The sequence below is a fragment of the Apteryx rowi genome, unplaced genomic scaffold (genome assembly GCF_003343035.1).
Source record: "Apteryx rowi isolate R43461 unplaced genomic scaffold, aptRow1 scaffold_2, whole genome shotgun sequence".
In the NCBI taxonomy this organism is placed as follows: Eukaryota; Metazoa; Chordata; class Aves; order Apterygiformes; family Apterygidae; genus Apteryx; species Apteryx rowi.
This window is the reverse complement of record NW_020448307.1, coordinates 2,972,742-2,998,789: the sequence shown is the minus strand read 5'-3', so window position 1 is coordinate 2,998,789 and position 26,048 is coordinate 2,972,742. Positions and strand designations below refer to the sequence as shown.

Sequence of the window (26,048 nt, the reverse complement as noted above, 5' to 3'; positions counted from 1 at the left end):
CATAAACTGGAGGCAATGAGCAGTAGAGTCCTTATCTGGCCACTTTGATGCAAGGCTTATCTCTTTGTAGGTGTTAGAATATTTTCTGCCTCTTGTTTGTATACTTTCATCACTTCTGTTCCTTCCCCTTCTTAAGATTCCCCTGCAATGGTAACGGAGGAAAACCATGTCCCTGAAGCTACTTTTTTGCTCTGCTTCCCTATCCTTTTTCACAGGATTTATTCTCTTACCTCATGGTTAAGAGTAGCTTTATACAGCTGCCATTTTCAGTGATCAGCTTGCTGCAGAAATACTTCCTCCATCTCACTTCAGGCATGGGCTTGTCCTTCTCAGTTTACACCTGCCCAGGCCAGCTAAGAGTCAGTCCTGCTTCAGTGACAGTTTAACCAGACATAAAGATGTCTTGTCTCTGAAGTTCAGCATTATGCATTCCTGGGGGGCTGGGAATAGGATGTTTCCAGCTCCCAGCGGGATGCTCAGCAGTCGCTGCTGCTCCCAGGCAGGCCTGTGATACTGTTCTTCAAAGCTGTGATATTCTTAGGGAGAGAAGAATTGTTACATTACTCTTTTTACAGATTCTTACTGTTCCCTGTGACTACTTCCAGGCTCGTAGTGACTTGGAAACCTGCCTTTACAAGCAAAAACCTGGCTTTACAAGCAAAAGCCATCTTAAAGTCAAAGTGCACAGAATGTTTCTTCCATCTTCTTCCAGTGAGAATCCTTCTTTCATCTGCCTACCTTTCCTCGTCCCCCAGAATCCTCCATGGGCGTATGGAGGGATGGACAGATGTGCATGCTGCAGCTGGAGCTGGCAGTGAGCTCGGAACTCAACTCTAAAAACGTTTTGTGCTGAGGAATTTCTGAGCCCTTTTTACTCAAAGAGCTCTCGCGTGCATGAAGCACCGTTTTGACAAGAGACGGGTCCTCGCGGACCTGTGCCTTGTTCTCTGCTCAGTAAAACTGCGTGCAGCTCCGTGGTGTTACACCCCATTGAAGACCGCTTTCCAGCATCCTGAAATGGCAGCTAAGCTGCTCGTGCTAGCAGAGGTGTAAATTAATGCTGGCAATGGTAATGGCAGGAGATGCACCTGAGCAGCTCCTAGGAGCTCCCAAAGCTTGTGCAGTGCCTGGAGGACAGGGAGGGGTCCTGGACCCGCGGCAAAGCTGCGGGGTGACGCGCTGGCTGCCGCGCGACTGTGTCCTGCGTGGCCTTGGGACCCCTGGCTGAAGGCAAGTGTAAAATCTAAAGACAGTTAGTGACTATTAAGGAATTGAAGACTTGCTATTTCCTGATGCTCTCAAGCTTGGATTTTTATAACACTTCTAAATTTACTTGTATAAAATATACACAGAAGGTGTTTCTGCATAAAATGCCTGCATATATATATATATATGTAACTGAAATCCTAGTGTACTAATTATATCCACAGGGAAACACAGGGAGAAACCATAAATTGTGATAGATAAATAAATAAGCACAAGAGTCATTAATTTTATTGCAGAATTCACCTGTCTTCTTTTGTAGCAACAGTTCAGTACTGAACTTAAATTTACTAATCACTTTTTCCTTCCCCAGCCTCTAATGCTGGTCAAAAATGTTCTTATTCCTACGTAAACATACTTTACACGTGCAAGTCCTCATACATGCAAAATATTTTCCTTCTGTGCCTGACATTAATGATATTGTGTCACCTCAATCATGTTTGATTACCTTCTTTAAGCACTAGAAGTCAGAAAATAGTTTTTAAAAGTCATAAACCATACTTTTACCAATAAAAATTTTTCTTTTCAAGAAAAATGTATTTGTGAGGAAGAGAATGATACTATAATCTTACATCTGTTTGGTTTTTTTCAAGGCTCTTTACTTATATTAATACATTTGTATGCATTGGAAAAAACAGATCGTCCATAAAAAGACAATTACAGAGCAAACCAACCGTTCATAAAACTTTTCTGTTTCCAGTGTGTTCCATCCTTTAAGATATCTCAGAAAAGATTTTATTGTCCTGTTTTCCGTAGCTCCTTATAAATCATTCCATAAAAGTAGCTATCTCGGTTTTATTGATCTAAATTCAATCTGAGCTGCATTGGGATTAACTTTCAAAACTGTTATTAAGTACCCTTCACTGGGTGCATTTTCTCTATCTCATGCAAATATTATTTTAACATGGTTGGTATCTCTTCTATTTGCAGTTATTCATGCATTTTTTTCTTTCCAGCAGGGAACATCTAGCTAGCAGAAACAGGAAAATCCTTAAAACAATAGGATTTGAGTAGATCTTTGTAATAACATGTTAGGTAGCTTATCCAGCTTATTTCATAGTCTAGATACCAAATCTGCCTGACAGACAAAATGGCAAGAATATGTGAGATACTTTTGGTGATGGATAATAAGTTTCATGGATGTCTAGGGATTTACTCTCATTCTGGATAATTCTATGTACATTTGCACTTTTCCTTAACAAGTCTCAGACTGTTGAATTAGCTGCTAAGACACAACCTTGGTTACAGCAGAGCAATATAGAGAGCAACATTTTGGCCAATTTTTGTGCTGCAATCAGGGCCAAAAGTCCCAGGGACCTTAGCCTGGCTGGAACTCACCAATTCTAAGCAGATGGAAAAGCTTAAAAGCATGTGGAAACAAAACAAAAAACCTCAGAGGGCAAGCAAGCGCTGTCGAGGAGGGCTGTCAGAGCAGCAGTGCATGCTGTAGGGTCATGGATAGCAGAACTAGAGTGGTCATGTCCACGGTTGTCTCTGTCACCTCTTGGATCAAGGTCCCTGCTCTGGAAAGAATGAGCCTGTTGGTTCTACCTGCTCTTTTGCTCTTGGCGTTTCCTCCGTTTGCCTTGTAACATCTCTGTAAGCTAGAAAAGTTGCTGCACTTCCCTTCCACCCTGCCACTGCTGCTCTGCCGTTGAGAAGAGGGTCACAAAGACCTTTCTCTGGTGCCACACCAAAGTTACTGGAGAAAATTTAAGAGCCAGCAGAAGTATTGCCAGGTCTCTCCCATACTGCAAGATACGGGCTAGCCTGTACTTTTTTTTTTTAAGGGCTGCCAGCAGACATTGCACGTCTGCTTCAGGGTCACAGCTTCCTTCAGAAAATGTTCTGAATGTCGTGACTGGGGAGAAAGACTTCAAGCTGCAAAGCAAACACACCCTGAAAAGTCAGAAACCGAGATACAAAGAGCCCAAATGGTGGTGGTCTTGAAAGCAGTCCATCCCTTGATCAAACAGCTCTTGCTCACAGTTTCTGACCACGTGGCAGGTCTGGCAGTAATACCCCGAGCAAGGGTAGTTCCTTGTAGCGTTAGACCTGCCCCAGGGGCAGCACGAGAAGGGAACGGAGAAGCCACCCACGTGCATGGATTCCCATTCTCCATCCACAAAGAACCTGGGAAGAAAGTTCTTGAATTCCAACCAGCAGAGCAAATCTGCGTTCCCGTTTCACGCTGTCCATCCTGATATGTTCAATTATTTCATGCTGTAAGAGCTTGACAGTGAATTTGCAGCTCCTCGCAGCACTAGAGCATTGCACTTCCATTTCATTCCTGATGGCTCTGGAAATGGATGGTAACAGATACAGCTTTGTGTAGAGACTTTCCTGATACACTCCTTAATGTGTACGTCTTTCTACGTACACGGTGGAAATATGAAAAAAGTCCTTGGATTTTACTAACAGAAAAACCTTTGCTATTCCAGCTAGTCAACATTCAGCTTATTGTCCTGAATTGCTTCGTGCAGCCCTGATTATAAGTTGAATTTTACCATACTTTGCCTGTGAAATCCTGTGAAGAGTTTTATTTAGCATGCTTCATGTTTGGAGCTAATTAAAGAAAAAATCATTCTTCAAACTCATTAACTGTGGTTTTTAAGTGTATCCTTCTGGGTTTGCATAAACATTTTGGAGCTGCTGAAGTCTGAATGCTCATGGAATAACAAGAGAAGCTCCTTTGTATACTTGTCTGTGCTATAGTTTGGTTACCTATAATTTGAAATAAAATCCTAAGCAGAGTTCTTGTGCAGAATGTTCAAGTGCCAAAACCTTGCTGATGATAACTTGTATTTTCCCCATCTCTAATCAAAAATAGAGGTAAAGCTAGAGCAGATGTGGAGTAGTAATAGCACAAATCAAAACAGGTTGATTTGAAGCTAGTTTATTTAAGAAAATATTTTTTTTTCCCTTGTCTCCTATTTAGATTTTTTGACATAACTGACGAGCATGCTGAGCTCTTTCTCATCAACTCTAGAGGTTACACTGCATTTTATAAGAACTGGCATAGATAAAGGAAACCATAACCCACCCAGAAGTTGGTGTTTTATACATCTCAGGTTAGCAGGTAGATATTAAATTTCCCCATAAATTAGGTAGCTGGAGATTGCTATCTTTTTATGTGCAAAGAGCACCTTGTTAACAACCGGCAGAAAAGTTCATATTCTCAGATGAGTTGCTCTGCCTTACTCTTAAATTGCTGCTCGCTTTCTAGCATGTGTTGATTTATGAACTTTAAAACTTGCTGTTCAAAATTCAAGCTGTCTTCCCAAGCTGCGATGCTATGATAACCGCCGAAAACGTAGCCTACCTTTGCGTGGTGCTTAATGTTTTTTTTTTTTTTTTTCCCCAAGTAAAAAGGCCTCTCTCCTGTCTTTTGTTACCTGCAGGATTTTGGAGAAGACGATTCCCTCTACATCACCAAGGTAACAACTATTCACATGGGCAATTACACCTGTCATGCCTACGGCTACGAAGAGCTGTATCAGACCCACGTCCTTCAGGTGAATGGTTAGTAAATGGCGTGTGCGACAATCCACTGCAAACGTGCCCCCGAGCAAGGCTGCGCGTCCATCCCCGGCTCGCGGAGAAACCGGTAGCCCCACGCCGAATTGCTCGGGTGCGAGAGCGAATGCAGCTAGCGATCGCCTCGCTTGCGCTGTCGCACGGGCGATCAAGAAGAAAGGTAGCGTTTACAGGAGGCGTATATATAATTACCTAAGCAGATAGCCTGACTATGAAGGAAGCAGTCGGTGATGTTTCCGCAGAGTGAAGGAGGGTTTCTGAGCATCTCTTAGACTAATGGTGAGTTTTACCAACAGAAGTGTCGCTTCAGTAATTTCATCTTTCAGAAAACTAAGAGTATCACAAAGGGCATGTTCCAGTGTCCTCGTTCAGCCGAGTCCCCTGGGGAGGGACCAAACCTGGGGTGTCACTGATTTTCCCATGTTGTGTCTGGCGCCATCAATTCCTCCCGCGCAAACCAGATGCGAAACGCCCCTGAGCTGGCGCAGTCTCGCTGCTCTTTGCATGGGTGAAAATGTCGGCTCAAGGGAAAAGTCAGTGGGGAATCCGGCTCCCAGTGGGAATTTTCTGAATAATTGTCCAACAGTAAACCCAGGTTTGCATAAATCCAACCCCACCTGCGCTTCAGGGGCTTGATTAGAAAAACAACTTGGAATACTTTTCCAAATCTCTGCTCTCGTCTGTCTGGTTTTGAGCGTGCCGGCCTTGCTCCCCGTGCAGCTCCGTGGCCAGGGCAGCCCCGCGCAGGCTCAGTCCTCGCCGACGGCTTTGTGTGGATCCCGTGGGTTAGTGTGACCGGAAAGGGACCTTCTGAATAGGGGACAACGTACCCCGTTGTCCTTCAGGAATAGGTATTGCTCTATTTTGACATGGAAGTATTTAGTTTTACAGGAAAAACTGGTAACTTCATTACAGGAGGTCTATTAAGGAGAACTATTACTTAGTTATTTCTGTAGATGTAGACAGACCTCCGCAAAGGAGCGCTCGTGAGCTGGTTAGAGCAGATAACTACGCGCGGGTTAATAGGGAGAGGCCGACATGAAGAGGAACAGCAAAAAGGGATGTTTATGCACTTTAATAAGCGCCGTGGTGGAAGCGGGGTCTCGGCTTGCCTGGAGCTCGGCGCTTTTGGACATGTGCAAGTGCTCGCCACCCGCGGCAAGGACCTGCAGGAGAGCACCAAGCATCCAGCTGATCTGAATGAGAACTGACTTAATGTTTCTGCATCGTAATTTGTCATCTTTTGAGATAGTAAACTGCAAAGTCCCAGCAATATGGATAACTAGATTGCGTGTGCTGCAGCTGGGAAAATAGGTTTCTTTCCTCAAAGTGCTATTTGTTTGATGAATGGCAGTTGAAGGAAAAGCAAGTTAACAACTTAATCCCGTGTATATTATGTGATATATTATGAGGCCCGAATGGAGTTTAGTTGGCAGGCGACAGTGCAGACTTTATCATCGCTGAGAATTTAAGGCCCAAAGGCTTCGAAACTAAAACCAGAGCACCAGGAAAGCTAAACACAGCGTGGGCAGGGGCTGATTCGCGTTTCAGGTCAGAAACGTCCTCATGCCTGCTGCTTGGATTTAACCTGTGGTTGGAAAAGGTCACACTTTCTTTTTCAGTAAGTTTTGCCCCACAGCTGCTTGTAGTTTGGGGGGTTTTCTTTTTTTTTACGAATACAGTGACTCTGTGGTACAAAAGAACATTCTTGTTGGCTTTCTTGCATCACTGTATAGTCACTAAATACTGCAAAAAACCCCACCGTGTGTTCTGATGTCAACCCAGGCTTGCTAGAAAACACTGTAGGGTCGAGAAACCGTTGCCTTGCAGTGTCTGATGTTCCCATCTGGGCCATCGGGCTTTGCAGAACCGGGTTTTGGCTGTTCGCCGCGTGGGCTGTCTGCCCACATCCCCGAATTTGCCGCTTGTCCGCCGTGTCGGTGCCTGCCCGCAGCCCGCGGTGGGGCGGCAGAAGCGCGCTGCTCGCCCGCGCCCGGCGGCTCGTGGTGCCCGAGACGCAGCCCCGCTCGGGAAGTCGGTCTCGCTTTTCCGGTAAAGTAACAAATAAAGGACAAGTTGACACATTTCCCCTGACAAGAGTGGTGGAAAGAAGCCCACGTGAGCCGAGTTCTGTGAAGACGCGGGGACCCAAAGTGGAGCTCGGCAGCTCTGCTCCCCGCTGGGGATTGTCCGTCTCTGCCTGCATCAAATGGAAAACTACATTGTGAACATGGGATTTTTATTTTATTTGGTATTCTGCATTAGAGTAAGATTTTAAGGCAGTGTGGCAGCACCAAGGGAGACAGAACTTGGAGCTGTATCCGCTCGCCTGTCTTCTGCAGCGAGGCACTAACGTGCTGGCAACCTCGGAAAGACAGGTTTTATTCTAGGAAAGCAGTTAGAATTTTATTTTATTTTTTAAGAGACAAACCTCCAAGCGACTGGGGAAGAACGGAGTGAAAATAGGAGGGTTTATACACAGCCCTTCCCAAGTGTGCCATGCTGGTACAGGCAGATCCCTGCTTTTCGACTGGGTTTCAGATAATTCAGTGACTTTCGAAGTTGCAGTAACTCCTTCTAGAGCCCTGTGATCTGGAAGCCCTTTTTGTACCGTCTGAGGCCTGGCAGCCCGATTTACACAATATTTTCTTTTTTATTGCCTTTCTCTACTGAAAAGAATTGGATCCTAGTTATGTACACCCTCTCTGTATGCTTTTATCTGATATATTCTCTTAATCTTGCTAGAGACCTTCTCCTTTGTCTTGTTTTAGAGCATAGCACTGGCCTGCAACAGCTCACTGATTAGGTGAAAAAATAGCATAAAACAGGAAGTTTAGAGCCCAGCTTTAGCAAAATTAAAAGTTCTTTGGGTTCAGAGCTGCAGTTGAATGTACTACAGACAAATTTATCAGAAATTCACCCATTGAAGGGCTTCCTTTTCTCCCAGCATATATATATATTTTTTTATTATTATTATTTTTATTTTTTTAAACATAAAGTAAGTTCACTCCATCGCAGTCGGAACGTGCTGGAAGGGTGGCACGCGCTTGTCAGCAGCAGGCAAGGCAGTATGGTTGCTCAAGCTAGCTGCTGTATCTTTACCAGCACCCCCGCGTGTGCGGTGCCGTGCTCGGGCTATTTCACCTGGCTTTAATGCAGCGCTGAAGGCAATTGCACGCAGCCTGCCCCGAGGTCACACATTGCACAGCCCGGACATGTCCGAAGGTCCTTTCCAAAGCAACCTATCTGAAGGAAAGAAAGGCTCGTTTCGCTCTACTGCTCAGTGTCACTGAGTGCTTCCCTTTCTGTCCAAATCTGTGAGCCCGGGATTTTCACCTCGACCGTACAAGCCTTTCACGGGCAGCAGGGATCAGCGCCTCTGGGAAGCAGTCCTGCATGTGCAATATTCACGTGGGCTTGCTGGAGCTTGCACGGCTGTTTGGGATTATCACAAAAAAGAGCTGAATGCAGATGCTGTCTCAGACAAGCTGAGATGAGGATGCTTTGGGCAGAAGACGTGAGGACCACCGCACGAACGCCTGCAACCGCTGGCTCGTGTCTGCTGGGCAAGAACCATAAAACATGCATGTGAAATGCAGCCTGTACGTGACATTTGTGACAATGTTTGGGTTGTCCACATCAATCTTATCATAGCAGTGGTAGAGTTTGAGTCAGTGTGTTTACACACCTGGCTCTTCATGTATTTGGAAGAACAGAACACGTTGGAAAAGAGCACAAAGTCCGAGAATGAAAAATTGATCTGAGTCTTGCCTGCTAGTATCTTTGATCAGGAGTGGCAAGGAACAGGTAGAAAATTAAGTTCTCTCCCCTGTATGGATATTGCTTGGAGAAGGTGTACAGCATGCTCGGAGTATAGGGAAGAAAAGCCATTTATCATTTTCAAGGAAGAAAAGTTGCTGAGAATAACAGATCTCATAAAATTGTAATCAACTATGAGAACCGATAGTTTGCAAAGCGAGAGACTGCCAAGTGTAGGGCATCGTTTTCCTTGGTTCTAGCGCTCTGGAAGACATCAGCATAAATCAGAATATTATATTCCTTGAATATAGTTAAAAAAAGCCATTTGATCTTCAGCCCAATTTTAAGAGGCCGATAGGACAAACTTTCCGATAACAGAGAGATGCTTTAAATGCTGTTATGTTTTGGTTTTGTGGCATTTCAAGAGGAAACATATAAGGCTTCAAATTCCTTTCAGTTCATGAATGGAACGATTAAAGCATCCGAAATATAGATTAATTTAAATAAACACTAAAATGTATAGGTCCTATAGCAGCAACAAGTGTCTTTGGGGCTTGATACTGCCACCCGTGCTCCTCGTGAGCTGTTTTGTTGTTATGATCTGGTCTCCTCACAAGTGAGGTATTACTCGGTATGCAGCAATAGGCAACCTACCTAATCTCTTACTTGTCTGAATGCTTCTGTTTTCCTACTTTGCTTAAGATAATAGCGTTTTTGTATTGCTTTTGGCTGCAGACACAGGAGTGGTTAGCAATGATATATATTCACCAAGGGAAATAGCAAAGGATAATCCATATATTCCAAAGTCTGGAACTGAAATCTTTGCAAGTGTTAAGTAAAATGTGCTTACCTGGAATGTATTAATTTGTAGCAAGGACAATAAAAATGCATTCTGCAGTTTGCTGTTATCACAGGGCAGTTGCATGCAATAATTAACCTGTGCAATGAATTATATAAGACAAGGGAGAAGAAATAAAGAGTTTGAAAATGGAAGGAGCAGGAAAATGCTGAGAGCAAGAATGGAGGTGCAACACCTAGTTTTGTAGGTGAAAGAATGCAATTTCCTCGTTAATCACTCTGTAAAAGATACACACCCTGCTATAATTTTAAGTGAAGCCAATTTTCATGAAGAACGTCAGTTCGGCGTCTGGGAGCTATGAGCTATCTTTTGCAATATAAATCTGCTGTGTTCTTGGTTCTGCTAGTGAAATACGTGGGTTTCTCAGAGGCAGACTAACATGGGATGAGGCAAAAACCGAGCGATGCAAGGAAGCGGCTGTGTTAACGAGGGCCCTGCTTCTGGAGCATGGTCCTGCGTCGTGGAAGTCACCGGGAGTGCTGATACCCACAGCAATAGCAACAGGAAAGCCCAAAGCAAGCCGTTATGAGGAAACCTAATGAATCCATGCTGGTTTTGAGAGCGTTACATAGGTGATGTTTCGGGGGGAGACCTATATCTCCATTAAGAGTTGCTACCTTTGCAAGGTAGCGAAGGAACGGGAAGCTCCTGGCTCCGAGTCTCTCTCGCCCGAACGCCTGGCAGCGTCCCTCAAGCAGAGGCAGCTCCGAAAGCCGCCAGCCCTCTGCGGCGGCAGGTCGCTTCCCCTGCTCTCCCCCCTTGGCCTGGCGCCTCCTGGAGTCGGGGGGCTCTAGTCCCCGCTAGGCACCGATGGCAGCAAGGTAGGATCGAAAGCTAGCAAAAGCTTTTAGTTAGAGTTTGCAAACTCAGTTTAATAAAACAAACCTTGCCTTTTTAGTGTCCTCCTGATTAAAAAGCTCTTATGTGTTGTTTTATTACCGCCCTTCATCTTGCTTCCATTTACTTCTATTTTTAAGTTTAAGAAATAGAAGAAAGGGAAGTAAGTCCTCATGTCCCATGCAAGTGTGCAATTTAAAGACATTCCTTTGCTAAAAGTCCCCCCCGCTTTTTTTTTTAATTTATTTATTTATTTCCAGTTGCCTCTAGGCATTTCCTCTCAGATTGCACTTAAACAATCTCTCTCTTTTAAAGCTATAAAAAACCAAGTCGACTTGAGGGCTTTCTGTCATGGCTGATTTCATTCCAAGTATTAACCAGGGCTGATGACTCGATGCTTTTTTTAAGCAGCTGGTAGGTAAGACAGAAGTGAAATACATCTCTCTCTTGTAAGTCTCATGAAAAAATAAAAATAGAAATGAAAAGAAAGCTGTGAAGCGTATGCTAATGAATGTAATTATTCAAACTATCCTGTACAGATATTGTGAGATAAGAGGAAAGAGACTGATATTTTTTCCCCAAAATAAACCCTCTTTCAAATTCTCTGTAACGTATGAGTACACTGTTAAGAAATAGTTAATGGGTGGTATTAAGACTGCTTGATTTGAGCAATGAAAGCAGCATGATTGAAAATCAATGAACATGTCTGAGGTTGAGATATAATTAGTAGTTCTGCCAGTTGTGCATATTAAATAGTTCAGAAGGGAGCTCCTGAAACAAGGTAAGTCACATTTTGAAAGCCTCCCCCCCCCCCCAAAAAAAAAAAAAGAAAGAATCTATAAACATGTTGTTTGTTCAGGATAACAAGTAGTAAACATTTAAGCCATTTCATTATATAATTTAATCAAAATGTTGAATAACGTGATGCGTTTAATAGGAGAAAATGGGCAGGGAGTCTAACTCTTCCCTGACTAGATTCAGTGAAGTTTTGGCATTTATGCTTTTATTTTTAAATCTGTGAGTATTCTCCTTAGGTTTCAATGCAGCTTCTATTGAAGTTCCATCAGACCTTTAATGAATGAAAGCAAGGGTGGTCTAAATACAAAATTAGATATTCAGGTTGCTGCCGGGAATTACTTCATTAGCTTATTCTTTTCTTCTTCCCGAACCCCAAAGTTGGACTGTCCAGAAATCACTACCGCAGCTTGCCCTGAAAAACAGGGCATTGCTTATTTTCTCGTCTGGGGGATCAGTTTGAAGGCAGTGACTCCCAAGCTGCCGCCAAGGGGTGACAACGGCTGGGCCGGTCTGACGCGGCCGATGCCTTGTTCCCGCAGTGCCGCCGGTGATTCGCGTGTACCCGGAAACGCAGGCGCAGGAGCCCGGCGTCTCGGCGAGCCTCCGGTGCCATGCCGAAGGCATTCCTAATCCCCGCATTACCTGGCTCAAGAACGGCGTTGATATCGTGCCAAAACTATCCAAACAGCTCGCGCTCTTAGGTAAGAAGCATTTTGACTAATTGCAGTATTGTCAATGGGGATTAAGCAGGATTATTTGGTGCTTCAGAGCAGAAGTTATTCTGCTTTTGCGAAGTCACGGTTGTTTGAGATTGTGTTGCATAACCCTTGTTCTTTCTTTTCATCTGCTGCAGTGAATTTCTCAAGAAATATAATATCGATTGCTGTAAGTAGTAACAGCAGTCTGTTAAAACACAGCATGCCTTTCTCCATGGCCTTGCCTCTTGTGTAAATCAGTGCAAATCGGAGGAGAAACCCATTGCACTCACTTGCTCAGGTGCAAAGGGCTGCAGAAGATGCAAGTCCACTGAGAACCAGGCTGTGATTCAGGTGACTTCTCACACCCACCTCTGCAGAGGAAATTCGTCTCTTTACTGATGTAGGTCCTCACTGCTGAAGTCTAAGCGTAGGAACAGGAAACACAATAGATACAATAGTAGGCAACAATATTTAATTGCAGGTTTGTGTGTAACAATACTCACCCTCCCCACCCCAAAATCGTGCGGTGGTGGATTGCAGCCCTCACCCAGTATTGGCAGTCCCTGTATGATTAGGTCAGGCGTTTCAAAATCTTGCAATGATTTTAGACAGTAGTCCCACTTCAGAAATCAAATGATGGGAGGAACTGTCTGGAGACCCTTCACAAACTGGCATTTTTGTTGACCTGATGAAAAAGTGTTTGCAACACTGATGTGATTTTTTTTTTTTTCTTTTTCCCCTCCACTAAAGCTGGCACATTTCTTTTTAACAAGAAGAAATAAATGCAACATAGTTTACTATTTGCATGTGGGATTTTTCTGTGTTCATTTGTGGCACAGAGTTTGTATGTGCTAATGCAAAGAAGCAAAACAGCAACTCATCAACTGTCACAAGAATTCCCCAAATGCCCCTATGTATGTAAGGGGAGACGTTGTGAGATGAACGTCAAGCTGTCTCCCAGCAGCTAAGGCAATGTAAAGCAATTCACAGCGGTGAGGAACTCTGTTTATGGATGTCTTTCTTACAGCAAATGGAAGTGAACTTCATATCAGTAGTGTTCGATATGAAGACACTGGTGCCTATACCTGCATTGCTAAAAATGAAGTGGGAGTGGATGAGGACATATCTTCACTTTTCATAGAAGATTCTGCAAGAAAGACCCGTAAGCCTGATTTTCCACGTGTTTGTTTCTTTAAAACATCTCTAAAGAATAATGACGTACATGCGGTTTTGTAGTTCAGTCCGTTGCATGCGGTATGTGGGGCTCTTACTCGTAAGGTGATGACAGTTTTGTCTGCATATTGGTCCGAGGATTGGATTCTGCTTTGAGAAGGTGTCACATGGGGAAGATAAAATCTGCTCCTCTAAAGCAGTGATGCCTTTCATGCGCCAGAAGGGTGCGGGGTATGGTGTGGGTCATATCTTTACTACAGTAATAACTTGGTAATATTTTTAGCTTTCAGAGAATCCAAACCCTAATATTTTGTCCAATGATCTATTTCAGAAAATAAATTTCCTTGATTTCTGTGCAAAACTTCCTTTCTAAAGCCAGTTATGAATCAAAGCTTGCAGATATTTAGACGCCCAAAAAATGATCTGATTGAATTATTTATTTTGCCTGTATTTACTGCACTAAATAGCAAAACAGGTTTCTCCTGGTGTGAAATCATCTTCCACTTCAAAGACAAGCATCACCCCATGCATTCCTAGCTGCAGCTCCGCAGCAGGAGCGTGGCAGCGTTCCCTTAGCGGCGCCGTCCCGCTGATGGGAAGCAGAAGTGTTGACACCGATGCCGAGCTGCCGCGGTCCTGCCCGCTCCCGCTGGCTTTCCAGCTGCTCGGAGATTACCCGTGATCCTCATGAGATTAACGGGCTGGGTGCAAGCGGTGCCGCTTGTCCGAGTGTTAACGCAGAGCACGTACTGAAGAAGTAGTTAGCCAGAAAATATGCGCTGTCATGGCAGTTCTTTGGAAAATGCGTTATTTTCTCCGTTAAGTAGATCCGGGTGCTCTTGTTAGTGTCAGCTGGTTTCCCTTGAATACGTGCGCAAAGAAAATTACAGTGGGTTGAGAACTAATTGGATGTGTCTTAAACGGAAATTCAAATACAGGTGTACTTTCAAACAGTGTTTGAATCCTGCAAGAAAATGTAGTTGTTGCATGAAATTCCAGGAGGAAATGCAGCGCCGGGCGTAGCTGCCGCGACGGCCAGGCCCCGGCTCCTGACCGACGTCGGGTCGGCGCCTGGAACCGGGCAGGGAAGCGGCGCCCGGACCAGCCCTGCAGCCGCGCGGGACGGCGCTGCTTCGGCTTCGCAAGGCTTTGGTCCCGTGTCTCGGCACGGGCTAAAAGCATCTCCAGTCCCATGGGGATTTTTCCCATGCCGTAATTTCAGAGTTGTCTCTAGAAGGCACATTGGTATTTAAAAATAACTCTCTCTCCCGATATTTTACTTTATCTGGATGAATGTTACAGAGTTTTCACAACTTAAACAGTTCATTTAAACGAGTGTGAATTCAGTTACTTGCTACGATGAAAATTTTGACTTTGTTTTGTTTTGTTTCCTTTTCCTGATTATTTTCTGGCTTTCCCAATTTTCTGATGCTGCAGTTGCAAACATACTGTGGCGAGAGGAAGGTACTGCAGTAAAGTTCTTTTGTTGTAGTGATAATGTGCTTGTCTGCTTTAATAATTCCATAATGGGCCATTCTCCACTGATTGCCACTAACTCTATCAACTTTCACAGTTATCAGATTGAGTACAGACCAGCAACTTAAAAGCTAAACTATTCAAATAAGAAATGTCACGCCAGCGATAAGTCCTCTAGATAACTTCGTACATTTTTCCACTGTAATAGGCGACCATAAAATATATAAAAATGTGAATTTCATATAAACTGCCGCCAAGGAAGTAGCCTGAGATTCTCAAGAAATAATAACTGTACAAGTGTCAAAAGTGCTCCCAAATTACCATAACTGAACAAAGTAAGGCATAAATTCAATACGCTTGCATTTTTAAGCAAGCAATTCAAGCTTTTCCTCCTCAGTGCATGTAGTGATGTTTACTAGGTAAAAACAAAAATTGTGTTCATGTCTGTTAGGCAAAAAAAAAAAAAAAACAGGTTTTGCCTCCTTCTGTCCTTTAAATCGATGCAGGGTAAAGGTTGCCCCATTTCTCCTTGTTTTAATTGGCAGTTAAGATCTCTAGTTTGATCAAATTTATAGTGTGCCCTGCACAAGGTCAACATCTGTGTATCTTGGAAGCCAATTTAGAGCAGAAGCATCCTAAACAGCTAATTGACTCAAATACATTATCGAGGCACTTGAAGTCAGAATTGATTTGACTTTGCGTGAGCTTGTGCCGTAGTCGTGCGAGAGCACGCGGCGAGACCCCGCTGCAGAGGCTGCGCCCGGCAGCCTGCCCGGCCCCGCGCGAGCACGGTGAGCGAACGCCGCAGCGGGCGACCTGCCGTGGGCACCGTGGCGCTGTTAAAAGCGTGTTCAGCTCACTGGGGAGAAAAGTCTTGGCCTGAAGTACGGTTTTAAATCTGCAGTTGGCGTGTGGGGCAGCCTGGACCTTGCCATCTTGCTCTTGGAGAAGGTCTTGACCTCAGTGTCAGCAGGACCTTTGGGTCCCCCAAGGGTGAGCCCACCACGGTGCCCGACGTGGGGCTGTGAGGAGCGTCTCCTCCCGGCTGATGCTCGTGTCCATGGTGTTATGGGCAGCAGCAGCAGCTTTTTCCCTTCTGCTTAGAGCTGAACTCTCTAGCGCATCGAACCAGCCCGGCGTCATCGGCACGGCACTGCGTGGCCGCTGACGCGCTACGTCCCTTATGCTGATTTTTAAAGCAAGTGGTTGGATAGCCCTGCCGGCTGTTAAAGTATAATAGTATTTAAAGAACAACTAAGAAGTTAGTTGCAGAAAGTCTTATTATAGTTCTACTAAACAATATGGAATTACTGTTTAGCAACCTTGCACGTTTTAAAGAAAATATATGGGCGATTAACTGGGAAAAACATAGGCAGGAAAAGCAAATTTACTCCTGATGTTCCTAAAACAAGTCCGTATCTTTAGAACAGGATTATTCTCCTCTCTGTATTGTTATATACTATTTGATCAGCACATTCATTCAAGACAAAGAACCCACTGAGCAAATGCTTTAGCATGTGAAACCTTGGCACAGAAAAAGCTGGGTGAGAGGGATGGTATTTTTGTTTTTACATTTTAATGTATTTTTCAATTCTGTTAAAATGAAAACTGTCAGTAAAAATATTAACAGATTGGTAGACTTGAGCTCCTTTAAAATGATCATATCCTCATGCCTGCAAGGTTTGTAATAACTAAAGCTATTAGAAAAATGTATATTAGTAAAATAGTATATTGCATAAAACGGGTTTTTTTGCTTCAAGTCCAATTTTTAACGCGAGTAGTTGGTCATTTTAAAAATCAGTCTATCAGTCTGATCTCAAAACTTTTCACAGAACATGCACAACTAGAATCTTAAGCAATGAGTGCACATAGTGTGACCAGCCAGTTAAACACTCAACTGGAAGCACAGGCAATATTTAGTCAGTTCTTATGCATATGCATTTTGTGCAGAGAAAACTATGTGTAGCCCAAATGTAATGTAGAGATTTGTTTTCACGCCAGTGTTCATTTTCACAGTCAGCGTTGCTTGCTTTATTCCGGGATAAAGGGAGTGTGTCACGCCAACAGGCATTCATCAATTACAGAAATGTAGGCATTTAAAAAAATGAAAGCCCTTCTGTTACCAAATTTAGGTGCTAAAATACTTCCAAGCATTTTGATTAAACCGAGGAAAATTATTCAAGTATTAGCTCAGAGGACAGTGTGCCACAGTGACAGATTTGCCCTTTGATCTTGAAGGCGAGAAGTGCAGATGTACATTGGGATGCAGACTGTATTCCTCAAATAGAGAAAACTTTTGTTGTCATCAGCTGTCCTCCTGGACTTCAGCCTTGATCCAGCAAGTGTCCGTGCTGTATTGCTTCTGTCGATCAAAAAAAACAAAAAACAAAAAACAAACTAGAGGCAAGCTTCATTTGGAATAGTTAAAATAAGAGCTCTTGTGTTTAGAAGACCCTCCCCATGCATTAGTTTTTTTTCTTACACAGCTGTTTGATAAGGTTTGTTGCCTTTTATAAAGCCCTTTGATTTAGAAGTAGTTGTGCCATCCACTGGGAAATGTCCCTAATTAAAAAGGGGGGGGGGGGGGAAGAAAAACCCTGCCCAGCAATCCCCTAGTTCTGAATGTAGTCCCTGCCGACCAGTATAAATAAAACAGCTGAGCAGAAGTCTCAGTTGCCACCTCTGTATTGCAATAATTCGCCAGGCTGAGGAGCTGCAGCAGTGTAAGCCAGAGCGGAGTTTCCCCTGCCCGTATCCGCGGGACTGGACATTGGCGTGTGTACCCCGACCAAGGCCTGGCACACGCTGCGGAAGCCGCAGGAAAACTTAACTAGTAAAAAACCTGCTTTGTTTAAAAATCAATGTGAAGATTACTGACTGCAAGAGCATTTTAATTTAATTTGGTAAACTCTGAAAAGAGGGACGTCTTCAGTACCTGAGTGCTATTAGTAATTCCTACCTTATTTTAACTCGTCAGCAGTGAACATTGCGCTTTTTACTGTAAAACAAGTGGTGTGACTTGCCAAATCACTAACTGTAAATCTCCTGAGGTGAAATCATTATCAAAGTGTTTTTGTGATTAATTAAGGCCCAGGACAACTGAATTCTGAAATATGCACTCATATTGTAATCAAATCATCTGATAAAATTATACCGCTGTCGTGCATGAAAATAATAATAAGCATCTTCATGATTGTCAGAATTTATTGCCTGCCTGTTTCCACTTCTTAAGATTAAAAAGCTTTTTACTCAAGGAAATATGTGCACTCATTCCAGGCAGGGTCAAGTTCTGCCCTCTGCTATGTACACTCAGTTCCCATTGAAGCAGATGGGAGCTGAGCGTATGCCGTGAGCGTGGATTTTGGTCCGTACTGCCTAGATGAAATGTTTTAACCATATATTCATAAAAAGTTAGCCCTTAGTCAGTCAAAGGCAGCGTAGCTGTCAGTGGGAGTTCAGTAGATTTTTCTACGTGCATGATCCCTCACCGTGGCATCACATTCAAGGATCACAGCTCCTGTATCCGCCTGATGCCCTAACTGGGGTATTTCGTGGTATGGTTTAGAGACACTCGACTTAAACGTTGTCAGCGCAACAGATATCTCATGCTGACAAGCTGCACTCGGAAGCCACTTATTTGGCACAAGAAAAGGGGTTTTTTTAAGTCCAAAAAAAACCCCCCTAGCGAAACGTCCCTTACTGAAATACATATTATGAAATTTTCCAAAAAGGCATTTATCAAATTGTACGTGTTTTTACCGTAAAGCTTTCCTATGATGATTTAGGCCTTAATCCTGCAAACACTTAACACCTGTGAAAGCTCTGCGGGCTCGAGCGGTCTGTAGAGCTGTCACGACAGGAGCAGCCTGAGGAAACTTGTTCATACCTTGGGAGCTGGGAACGCATTTTTCCATGGGCAGAAGGTTACTAATTACCAGTTATCACCTCACCATGGAATGCTGGCAGATAAGTACATGGTCCACATTACCTGGGGTGACAGTGGTCCTTGCAAACATTCATTTTTGGTGCAATGTAAGAAAAAATAAATAATGCTTGGATCTTTCTAACTGGAGTGTTTGAAAAGATCCTGACCATTTCTTAAAGACACTCCATTACCGCATTTGCATGTAGCTGAAGAAGAGCTAAATTCTCAGTGTTTTGAGGCATTTCTGCTAGACAGAAATGAGAAAATGCGATCTCCTAACAGCGCAGCAGTGACAGCCAGTTTTCCAAATCTCCTGGAATGCCCCAGTTGGATCAGTGAGTGCTATTGCGATGCTGAAATACTCCACATTTGTGAATTACAGTTTGCAAAATTTCAAAAATGTATTTGTTTTGGTGGCTATATTTAGTTCATCCAATGGTTTAGGAAATAGATAAATGTTCATTAATGGAACATATTTTACTTCATTACTTTCAGTTTCAAAAAAGTCAGATTAATTATAGTGGGACAGCTTTCAGATTAATTTTAGCTAAAGTTTGTCTTTCAGTTTTCAAATGATTAGATAACTATTTTTAATGAAATCATAAAAAAAACAAAGTTGTAAAGTGAGGAGGTTAAAACGTCGTATAGGGGCTTCTTTTATTCACATACTGATGTGTTACACATGCGCAAGGCCAGAAGGCATTTACTTGCATGCGACTGCTGCCACCAAGGCAATGCATTTTTGAATCTGTCTGTACCTCTTCACTCCTTGAAGCCCTCGTTGTTACATGAAATTTGATTTTGTGAATGCACCAACTGCATCCAAATGACCAACTTTGATGTAAGGCGGATTTTGTTTGTTGGGGGCAGAGGGGCAGTTGCTCTTAAAAAAAGCCTGAACAGTTAAGGATGCGTACAAAAAATCCTACTTGTTTTGCCTTTTTTTCCCCCCTTCAAGGCCTCAGTGTTGGGAATATGTTCTATGTCTTTTCTGACGATGGGATCACAGTCCTTCAGCCGAATGAATGCGAAATCCGAAGACACGTCAGGCCGGATGAGAGGATTTTCACAAGTTACGTAAGTCCTGTGCCATGCAGTGTTCACGTCATTAGTCAGCTTGTCCTTGGAAAGGTGGTGCTGCAAAAACCCTAAAGAGGAACATTTCTCTAAAGAATGTGTCCAGCGGAGCGAAGACCTTGTGGGCACTCGGAAGGTGCAAATACAGAAACGGAGAGAGACGCAGCCTTTCTTTGCCAGCACTGGGTCATCGCTGCAGGCAGGCGAAGTGGTTATACCGTACCCCGGTCAGGAGGAGGCCAGGAGCAGCGGGGTTTTCCTAGCTCCACGGTGACCTGACCACAGAGGTCTGGCATTGCAGGGTTGTAGGCTCAGCTTAGTCTCCAGCTGTCGGGACTGGTGATGCCAGTAAGGTGAGAGTGCTGCCAGGTCCAGCTCTTCTCAGCTGGAAGACGACCCCCAGTCTGTACCCAGCAGATGCTGCCAGCCGCTGGGAGACTTTGTCCTAATCTGTTCAGAGGTTGTCACTGTCGGGGAACCCTTTTGATGCAGTTCCTGGAGCTTGGCAGGCGTCACGTTGCATTGCTGAGGGTCCTCTTCTTGAAAACTGAGAACCACGTGTTACGATCCTGACGCGGATGATTATTAACATGCTACGGGGAATTTGACTGCAGTTACCATGTCAAAACGCGTGCAAAGATTTTCACTTGTCCTGTTTGAATTATTCACGTGCTCATGTCCAAGAGTTTTAACTGGGCTGTGCAGAAAGGTCCGTAGTCAGTAGTCAACGCATGCACACCTCACTCGCGGGTGCTACCTGGCCCCTGTTGCTGATGGCTTCTTAGGCAAAAGAGGGGGCTCCTTTCTGATCTTTAGAAGTGGTTCCCCGGGTTAAACCACAACTAACGGGGGGCTGGAGCAGGGAGGAGAATAAGGGTGGTCTGAAGATGCCCCGTGAGATGTCTGCGTGTTCGGCTGCTGATTCAGCGACCCGAGCTGCCCTTGCTTGCTGTCTGGCATGTTCTGCCACCACTGAGCTTACCTAAGCCTCGCCGTAGGGAATCACAAGGAAAATTTGTTCTGGAGTCAGTGAACTTCAAGCACCGGCTCGTATGTGGTGGAGCACAACGTGGCGAGTGCTATAGGAGAATAAAACGTGCCTTGAGGCCCTGTGAGGCCAGTGTTTTTGGTGACCTACATCGTGTACTCCTGCGTGGTACCACACATCATGTGCATGCCCATGAAATTATAAAATCTCTTAAAATACAAGTATGGAAACTAATCCAGCAATACTTCGTTAGTCACTCCCTTGTTTAGTTTTCTGAAGAACTCAGCTTACCGGAGAACCTGAAAATGTGTCTCCCTTCCGAAAAAAAGGGCTGAGCCTTGCTTTCAGTTTGGGAACGCTAAAAGGAGAGATGGTTTCCTGAGACACCTCGCCCCAGCAGCCCGCGTCATCGGCCCTGCAGGCTGGATCAGGCCCAGCTATCACGGGTCAAGATCCCCTTGCGACGCTGTGCTCAATATTTTTTAAATCTCAATAAATTTGTGGTTAATATTCTTTTCCCCACTGGAGTATTTTAATATATCTTATTGGAAATCCAGACCGTGATCCTCACCCCAAGGTTAGTACGTGGCGTGGATTTATTATTAAACCATATTTCCGCTGTCACTTCTCCGAGACAGGCGTCTTGTGCTTCGTTTCCAAAGAGGTGTAAATATTGCAGAGGAGGTTCTGGAGAAAGCGCTGGAAAGGAGCAAAGGAGAAAGGGCACGGAAAAGAAATAATGTCAGCACGGCGGCGGGCCTGAAAGGGATTTTTTACTGTCATTCCTTGGCTGCCTTTCAGGGACACCTCTAAGGGTTTCCTACAGACATCACAGGGTCCTTTGCCTTTGGTATAAGCACGATTTACCTTTTCCCCTCGCCTGTTCCCTTTTAGCATCTCAAATGCTTCTCATGTAAATGGTGACACCAACCTACAACTTTGGGGGGGTTTCTACAACCCAAGTGTCTCCATTTGCTGTAAAGGGCAGGAGAGAGGATGGAGCAGGCATGGCTGAGCCCTTTCCCTGCTCCCGCGGGTTTTGGGAAAGGCCGTGTTGCGAGACGGCGGGCAGCGAGCGGCTCTGGCCGCCGCCAACCGGGAGCGAGGCAGCCGAGCAGCTCTTGGACGGGGCTGCTGGAGGCAAAGAGCTGCCTTTTGTAGCGGGGTGGAGGTCGCGCTAGCGTCGGTCCCCAGCCCGGTCTGAGGGCCGAAGGGAAGACGTGGCCAAGCTGTTGGATCTCGTGTCTCCAGCGCTCAAAGGGGGTCTCCTGCGGGATGGGGAGCCGGCAGAAGCGAGCTGCTCCCAGGTGTGATCTCCTCCTCCGTGACCAGCGCTCGGGTGCAAACGCGGTGTTGGCGTTGCCGGTGTTTATTCCGCTGGTTGCCCCCCAAAAGCTCTGCCGCCCTAATTGCATTCCCCGGAGGGAGGGTAGGCCGTTATTTAAAGTGACCCAGCTGCTGCATTGACAGGATTAAAAACCAGCAGTTGTGCTCACTGAAATATGTATGTGTTCGTTTTGTTTTATCCTCCTTCCCGTGCCCAAGCCTAGTGCCACACAAACGCTCTTTCACGTAAAGCAACTAGCCAGAAGGAGAAGCGGTGGCGAGGAGCCAACGTGCCCTGGCTTTTTGGGGAGATCACGGGTGGCCCTTCAACCTCAGGGTGCCGGCGAGCTCTCGCTGAAGCTGATCCCAGGTTTGCCCAGGACTCAGCGAGTGAAGTATCAGACACAAAATTTGGCATCAGGCAGTTGTAAGCAGGATTTTGTCCAAAGTATGCTGTTCCTTTTGTACAGGGAAGCTCCTACGTTGCAGTAATAGACTGTAGGACCCTACTTGTTCTGCTGCTCTTTCCTAGGGCACAGGGATCTTGTAGCAAGCTTTCCTGAATCAAAAATGAGTGAAGGCCATAGGAAAATATAAAGGCGTAATTCAATTAATGTAAATCACCGTATTTTCAAAGCACAGAGTGATATTTCTATTGCTAATAAATGCTAACAGCACTGTAAGGCTTGACATTTCAGGGTGTGCTTCAAAAGCCAGATCCATAGACTATGGGGTTACTTAAATTCGATGCGAGTTTGCAGCAGGTTCGGCTGTTTAATGTCACTAAGTAGAGCTAGGCTGCAGTGTGGTACCTAACAAAATAATTATTTCAAGTTTTCCAGGAAAAAGAGAAAAAGAAAAAAAATTCATCCTAATAGAATCCCCATGGAATTTTTCCTGTGGTTTTCAAGGCTAAACTTGCTGCTCCGAGCCGTGACCTGCAGAAATTGAACCTGTTCTCCTTTTCCCTTTCTTCCCTCAGGAAGAGATCTGTCCCAGAGTCGAAGGTGAAGGCACTCAGTCCTGCCTCTGGGCTTCAGCGGTCAATGTCAGAGACAAGTATATTTATGTGGCGCAGCCGAAGCAGAACAGAGTAATGATAGTTGATACCCAGTCTCAGAAAGCCCTGCAGGTACTTACCGGGGGAACTCTTTATTCAGGGGTGGCAAAAGACTTTGATATGGGGAAAAAAGTAGCTCTTTGCCCAGTGGATCTGCTGACATCACTACTAAGCTGGGTCTGGGTTGTTTTCACCTGTGAAGTGGCACTATGTTATCTGCCGTTCTGTAACCTCACTGGCTGAAAAATCTCCTTTCCGGGCTGATTATTGTAGTCTTGGGAATGTGCCTGCAGCCAGGCTGGCAGCTATCTTGGTAAAATGACGCTAGAACAAATTTCTGACTTACACTTACTGAGCCACTGCCTGACCTCAGTTATAAGCAGGTTAGGAAGAATGGACTTCTGCAGGTATAATTCAAGCAGAAATTGGCCCCTGATCTGCTGACTATAAGTAGCAGAGTATAACTGAGTGATGTCTGGCCAGAAAAACGAGGCCAGCAGCTAGATTTCCTATTCCTGGTGCTGCTGCTGATGCCCCAGCTGATTTGAGGCTAATTGTGCAAAGCTCTACAAATGGGTGTAATAGCGATCCACGGGAATGCCTGCAGTAGATTAATATTCATTGTATTCGTAAGTGACAGTCAGGTCACTGAGTAAATACGTTTTTTTTTTGTTTTTTTTTTAAGTCCTTGGATGTTGACCCATTACCAACCAAATTACATTATGACAAGTCACACGATCAAGTCTGGGTGCTTAGCTGGGGTGATATGCAGAAGTCCTCACCCACACTGCAGGTAAGTCCTCAGGTACCCCGGGATTTTACCCTTTCTTTACTTGGCATCACAGGTAGCAAACTGGTGGCAGGTTGGTTGCAAGTAATTAACAGCATTTAATGATCTCGACATAAAGCTGTTCTTTAATTTACATCTCTAGTGTGTTTTATTCCTCCCTCATCCGTCCATCCTCACATATTTTTCCTGCTGTTTAATTTGTTTTTGAGCAATGAGCGTGCCGCAGGCTGGCAGCAGGACAGCTCTGTTGCCGTGGTCTGTTTTGTTTTAAGGCTGATGATAGAGCCAAGTGCCGTAAAGACGTAGAGCAAGGGTCGGCCGCCGGCTGCGAGCAGTACACGCGCGTGACGCGCAGTCATTTGTGCAGCCTGCATGAACTTGAGGGAAGTCTGAAAGCAGTGGGTACCGCCGAGCTGCAAAGAACATACTTTCTGTGCAGAAATGAGTTACTCTCTAGTCCTGTTGGTAGTATCTCATTGGCAGTTCAAGTCCAGCTCACCAAAAATGCACTCGAGGTAAGTGGAAGATAAGGTCTAAGCATATGTTCACTGCAGAGCTGCAGCGTCCCCTTCTCAGACGTTGTGATGACCCCCAATTCTTCCATCTGCAAAGAGTTTGGTGGCACTGTACGTAAAGAGAAGCATTAAAAGGTGAATGCATTGCACCCTGCTCAAGTTTCCTAACCCGTTCAGGATTGCTAGCCCGGCACCCTCGATACGCGCAGGGCAAGAGCAGCCTGCTCTCCTGTCTGGCAACAGCACTTGCCTCGGCTGAAGTTCCACGCAGGAGACGCCCGGTTTCCTGCTGAGGCACTAGTTTTGCTTGAACTCTACCCATTTTGTCACTTGTCTCCCAGGAACACTCATCCTCTTTTTTGGATGCCCACAGAGGATCATGCAGGAGAATTCTTCCTCTCAGAGGAAAATGCAGATTTTGAGCACAGAAGGAGGTGGTTTGTTCACTGCTTCTGAAAATTACATATTATAAAGCAAAAAGGAGAAATACTTGAAAGTATTCTGCAAGTTTAGCGTCGCAAAAATAAAAAATAAGCTCTCAAGGATAGGAAAAAAGCACAAGCAGCAACAGTAAGACCTCAAGGACAAGCTTGCTGGGCTTGCTGGGCACTCGATGCCGGTTGGACCAACGAGGAGCTTGGACTCTCTGGGGCATAGCAGCGCGCGTGGGTTTTGACATCTAAATTAACTTCCCGCTCCAGCTTGCCCTGGAGGATTCGCTCCTGCAGACGCTACGGAAACACCAGCCTCCTCGTTTGGGCCCCTAATTGGGCATTTTGCTGCTGCTGAGAGTCTTTGACACAGCCGAAACCAGAGCTGATTTGATCCATCCAGAAATACCCTTCTGCGCTAGTGACTTCCCAGTATTTGCTGCTAGTTTGGACCCGTATAAGACATATGGATATTTACCATAAAGATTTGCTGCCGGTGCTGTATTAAAGCGTTCCCCAGCGGGGTCGTGAAGGCAGGCGAGAAGGACGGCCGTGCCGCGCGGTTCAGGCTTCCTGACCTTAAAACGTGCGGCTCCGGAGGCTGCTTCGGTCGCTCGGCCGCGGAGGAGAGCCCTTTCCCGCGCCGCGGCGCGCTGGCTGCGCACCTTCCCCAGCCGCCCGGGTACCGCTGGGAAGAAACCCGAGCCCACGCTAGCGGCTGCGACCTGCAGGCATTTAATAGTAATAAAGCAGGGCCAGCAAGTCAGCACTGGCGTTTGCAGGAAAAGATGCCAGCAGCAGGACGGGGACACACAGAGAAAAGTTTCGGAGGCGGCGTCGGCAGCTCGTCTCCCAGCGGCTGGCGCGGTTTCCCGTACGGGGTGCAAGGAGACAAAATAGGCTCTCTTTACCCTTTCCGACTTGATTTCTCCCATCCAGCTGTGAGAGGTTTCTGTAATTAAAGGAGAGCTGGCACAAGCAGGTGATTATGGAGAAGAACGCACCGGCTGCACAGCTGGAAACTTGTTACGAGGCTCCTGCTCTCCGCCGGTCCTTTCTGTTATCTTTATAAAGTGCAGATATACCCATAGCGCGTGCGATTAGCATCAGCAGAGCTTTCCTTTTTTCTGCCCTTCTTCCCCAAAAGGTGTGCAGTGACTCATCTGATGAAGGTCTTCCTTAAAACCTGCAGTCGTTAGCTGCAGGCATGCAATAAAATACCTTTCTTAAAAATTCTGCTGTGGACGTTGATCTGAATTTCCACCCGCCCTTTAGAAACCAGGGATTTATCACGCGGAGCGCGCAGGCTCCTAACGGGAGGCCGTTGTTTAGCTGTTAGTAGCTGGTGGGAAGCAAATGTTCAGCCCTGTCTCTGGCTTCAGGAAAGCGCTGTGCGAGAATGGGCATCTTTCTTGGGCAACTTAATTGGAAGAATTCTAAACGGCACGACCGGGACGTCTGTCTGAGCTGAACCTCGTAGCTTTTGGCATTTCCTGCAATGAATTACGTCACTATAAATCCAAAACTGCTTCTGTT

At 45.2% G+C, this 26,048-nt stretch overlaps 1 protein-coding gene across 1 annotated transcript in view; it reads left to right on the top strand.

Moving 5' to 3' along the window:
- FSTL4 (follistatin like 4) overlaps nt 1-26,048 on the top strand; it is a 251,808-nt gene that overhangs the window by 220,569 nt on the left and 5,191 nt on the right. The window contains exons 7-12 of the mRNA XM_026063318.1: nt 4,665-4,785; nt 11,593-11,754; nt 12,779-12,913; nt 19,284-19,402; nt 22,699-22,848; nt 23,462-23,569. Of these exons, the coding sequence (XP_025919103.1) occupies nt 4,665-4,785; nt 11,593-11,754; nt 12,779-12,913; nt 19,284-19,402; nt 22,699-22,848; nt 23,462-23,569 (795 nt within the window). The remainder of the gene's footprint in view (nt 1-4,664; nt 4,786-11,592; nt 11,755-12,778; nt 12,914-19,283; nt 19,403-22,698; nt 22,849-23,461; nt 23,570-26,048) is intronic.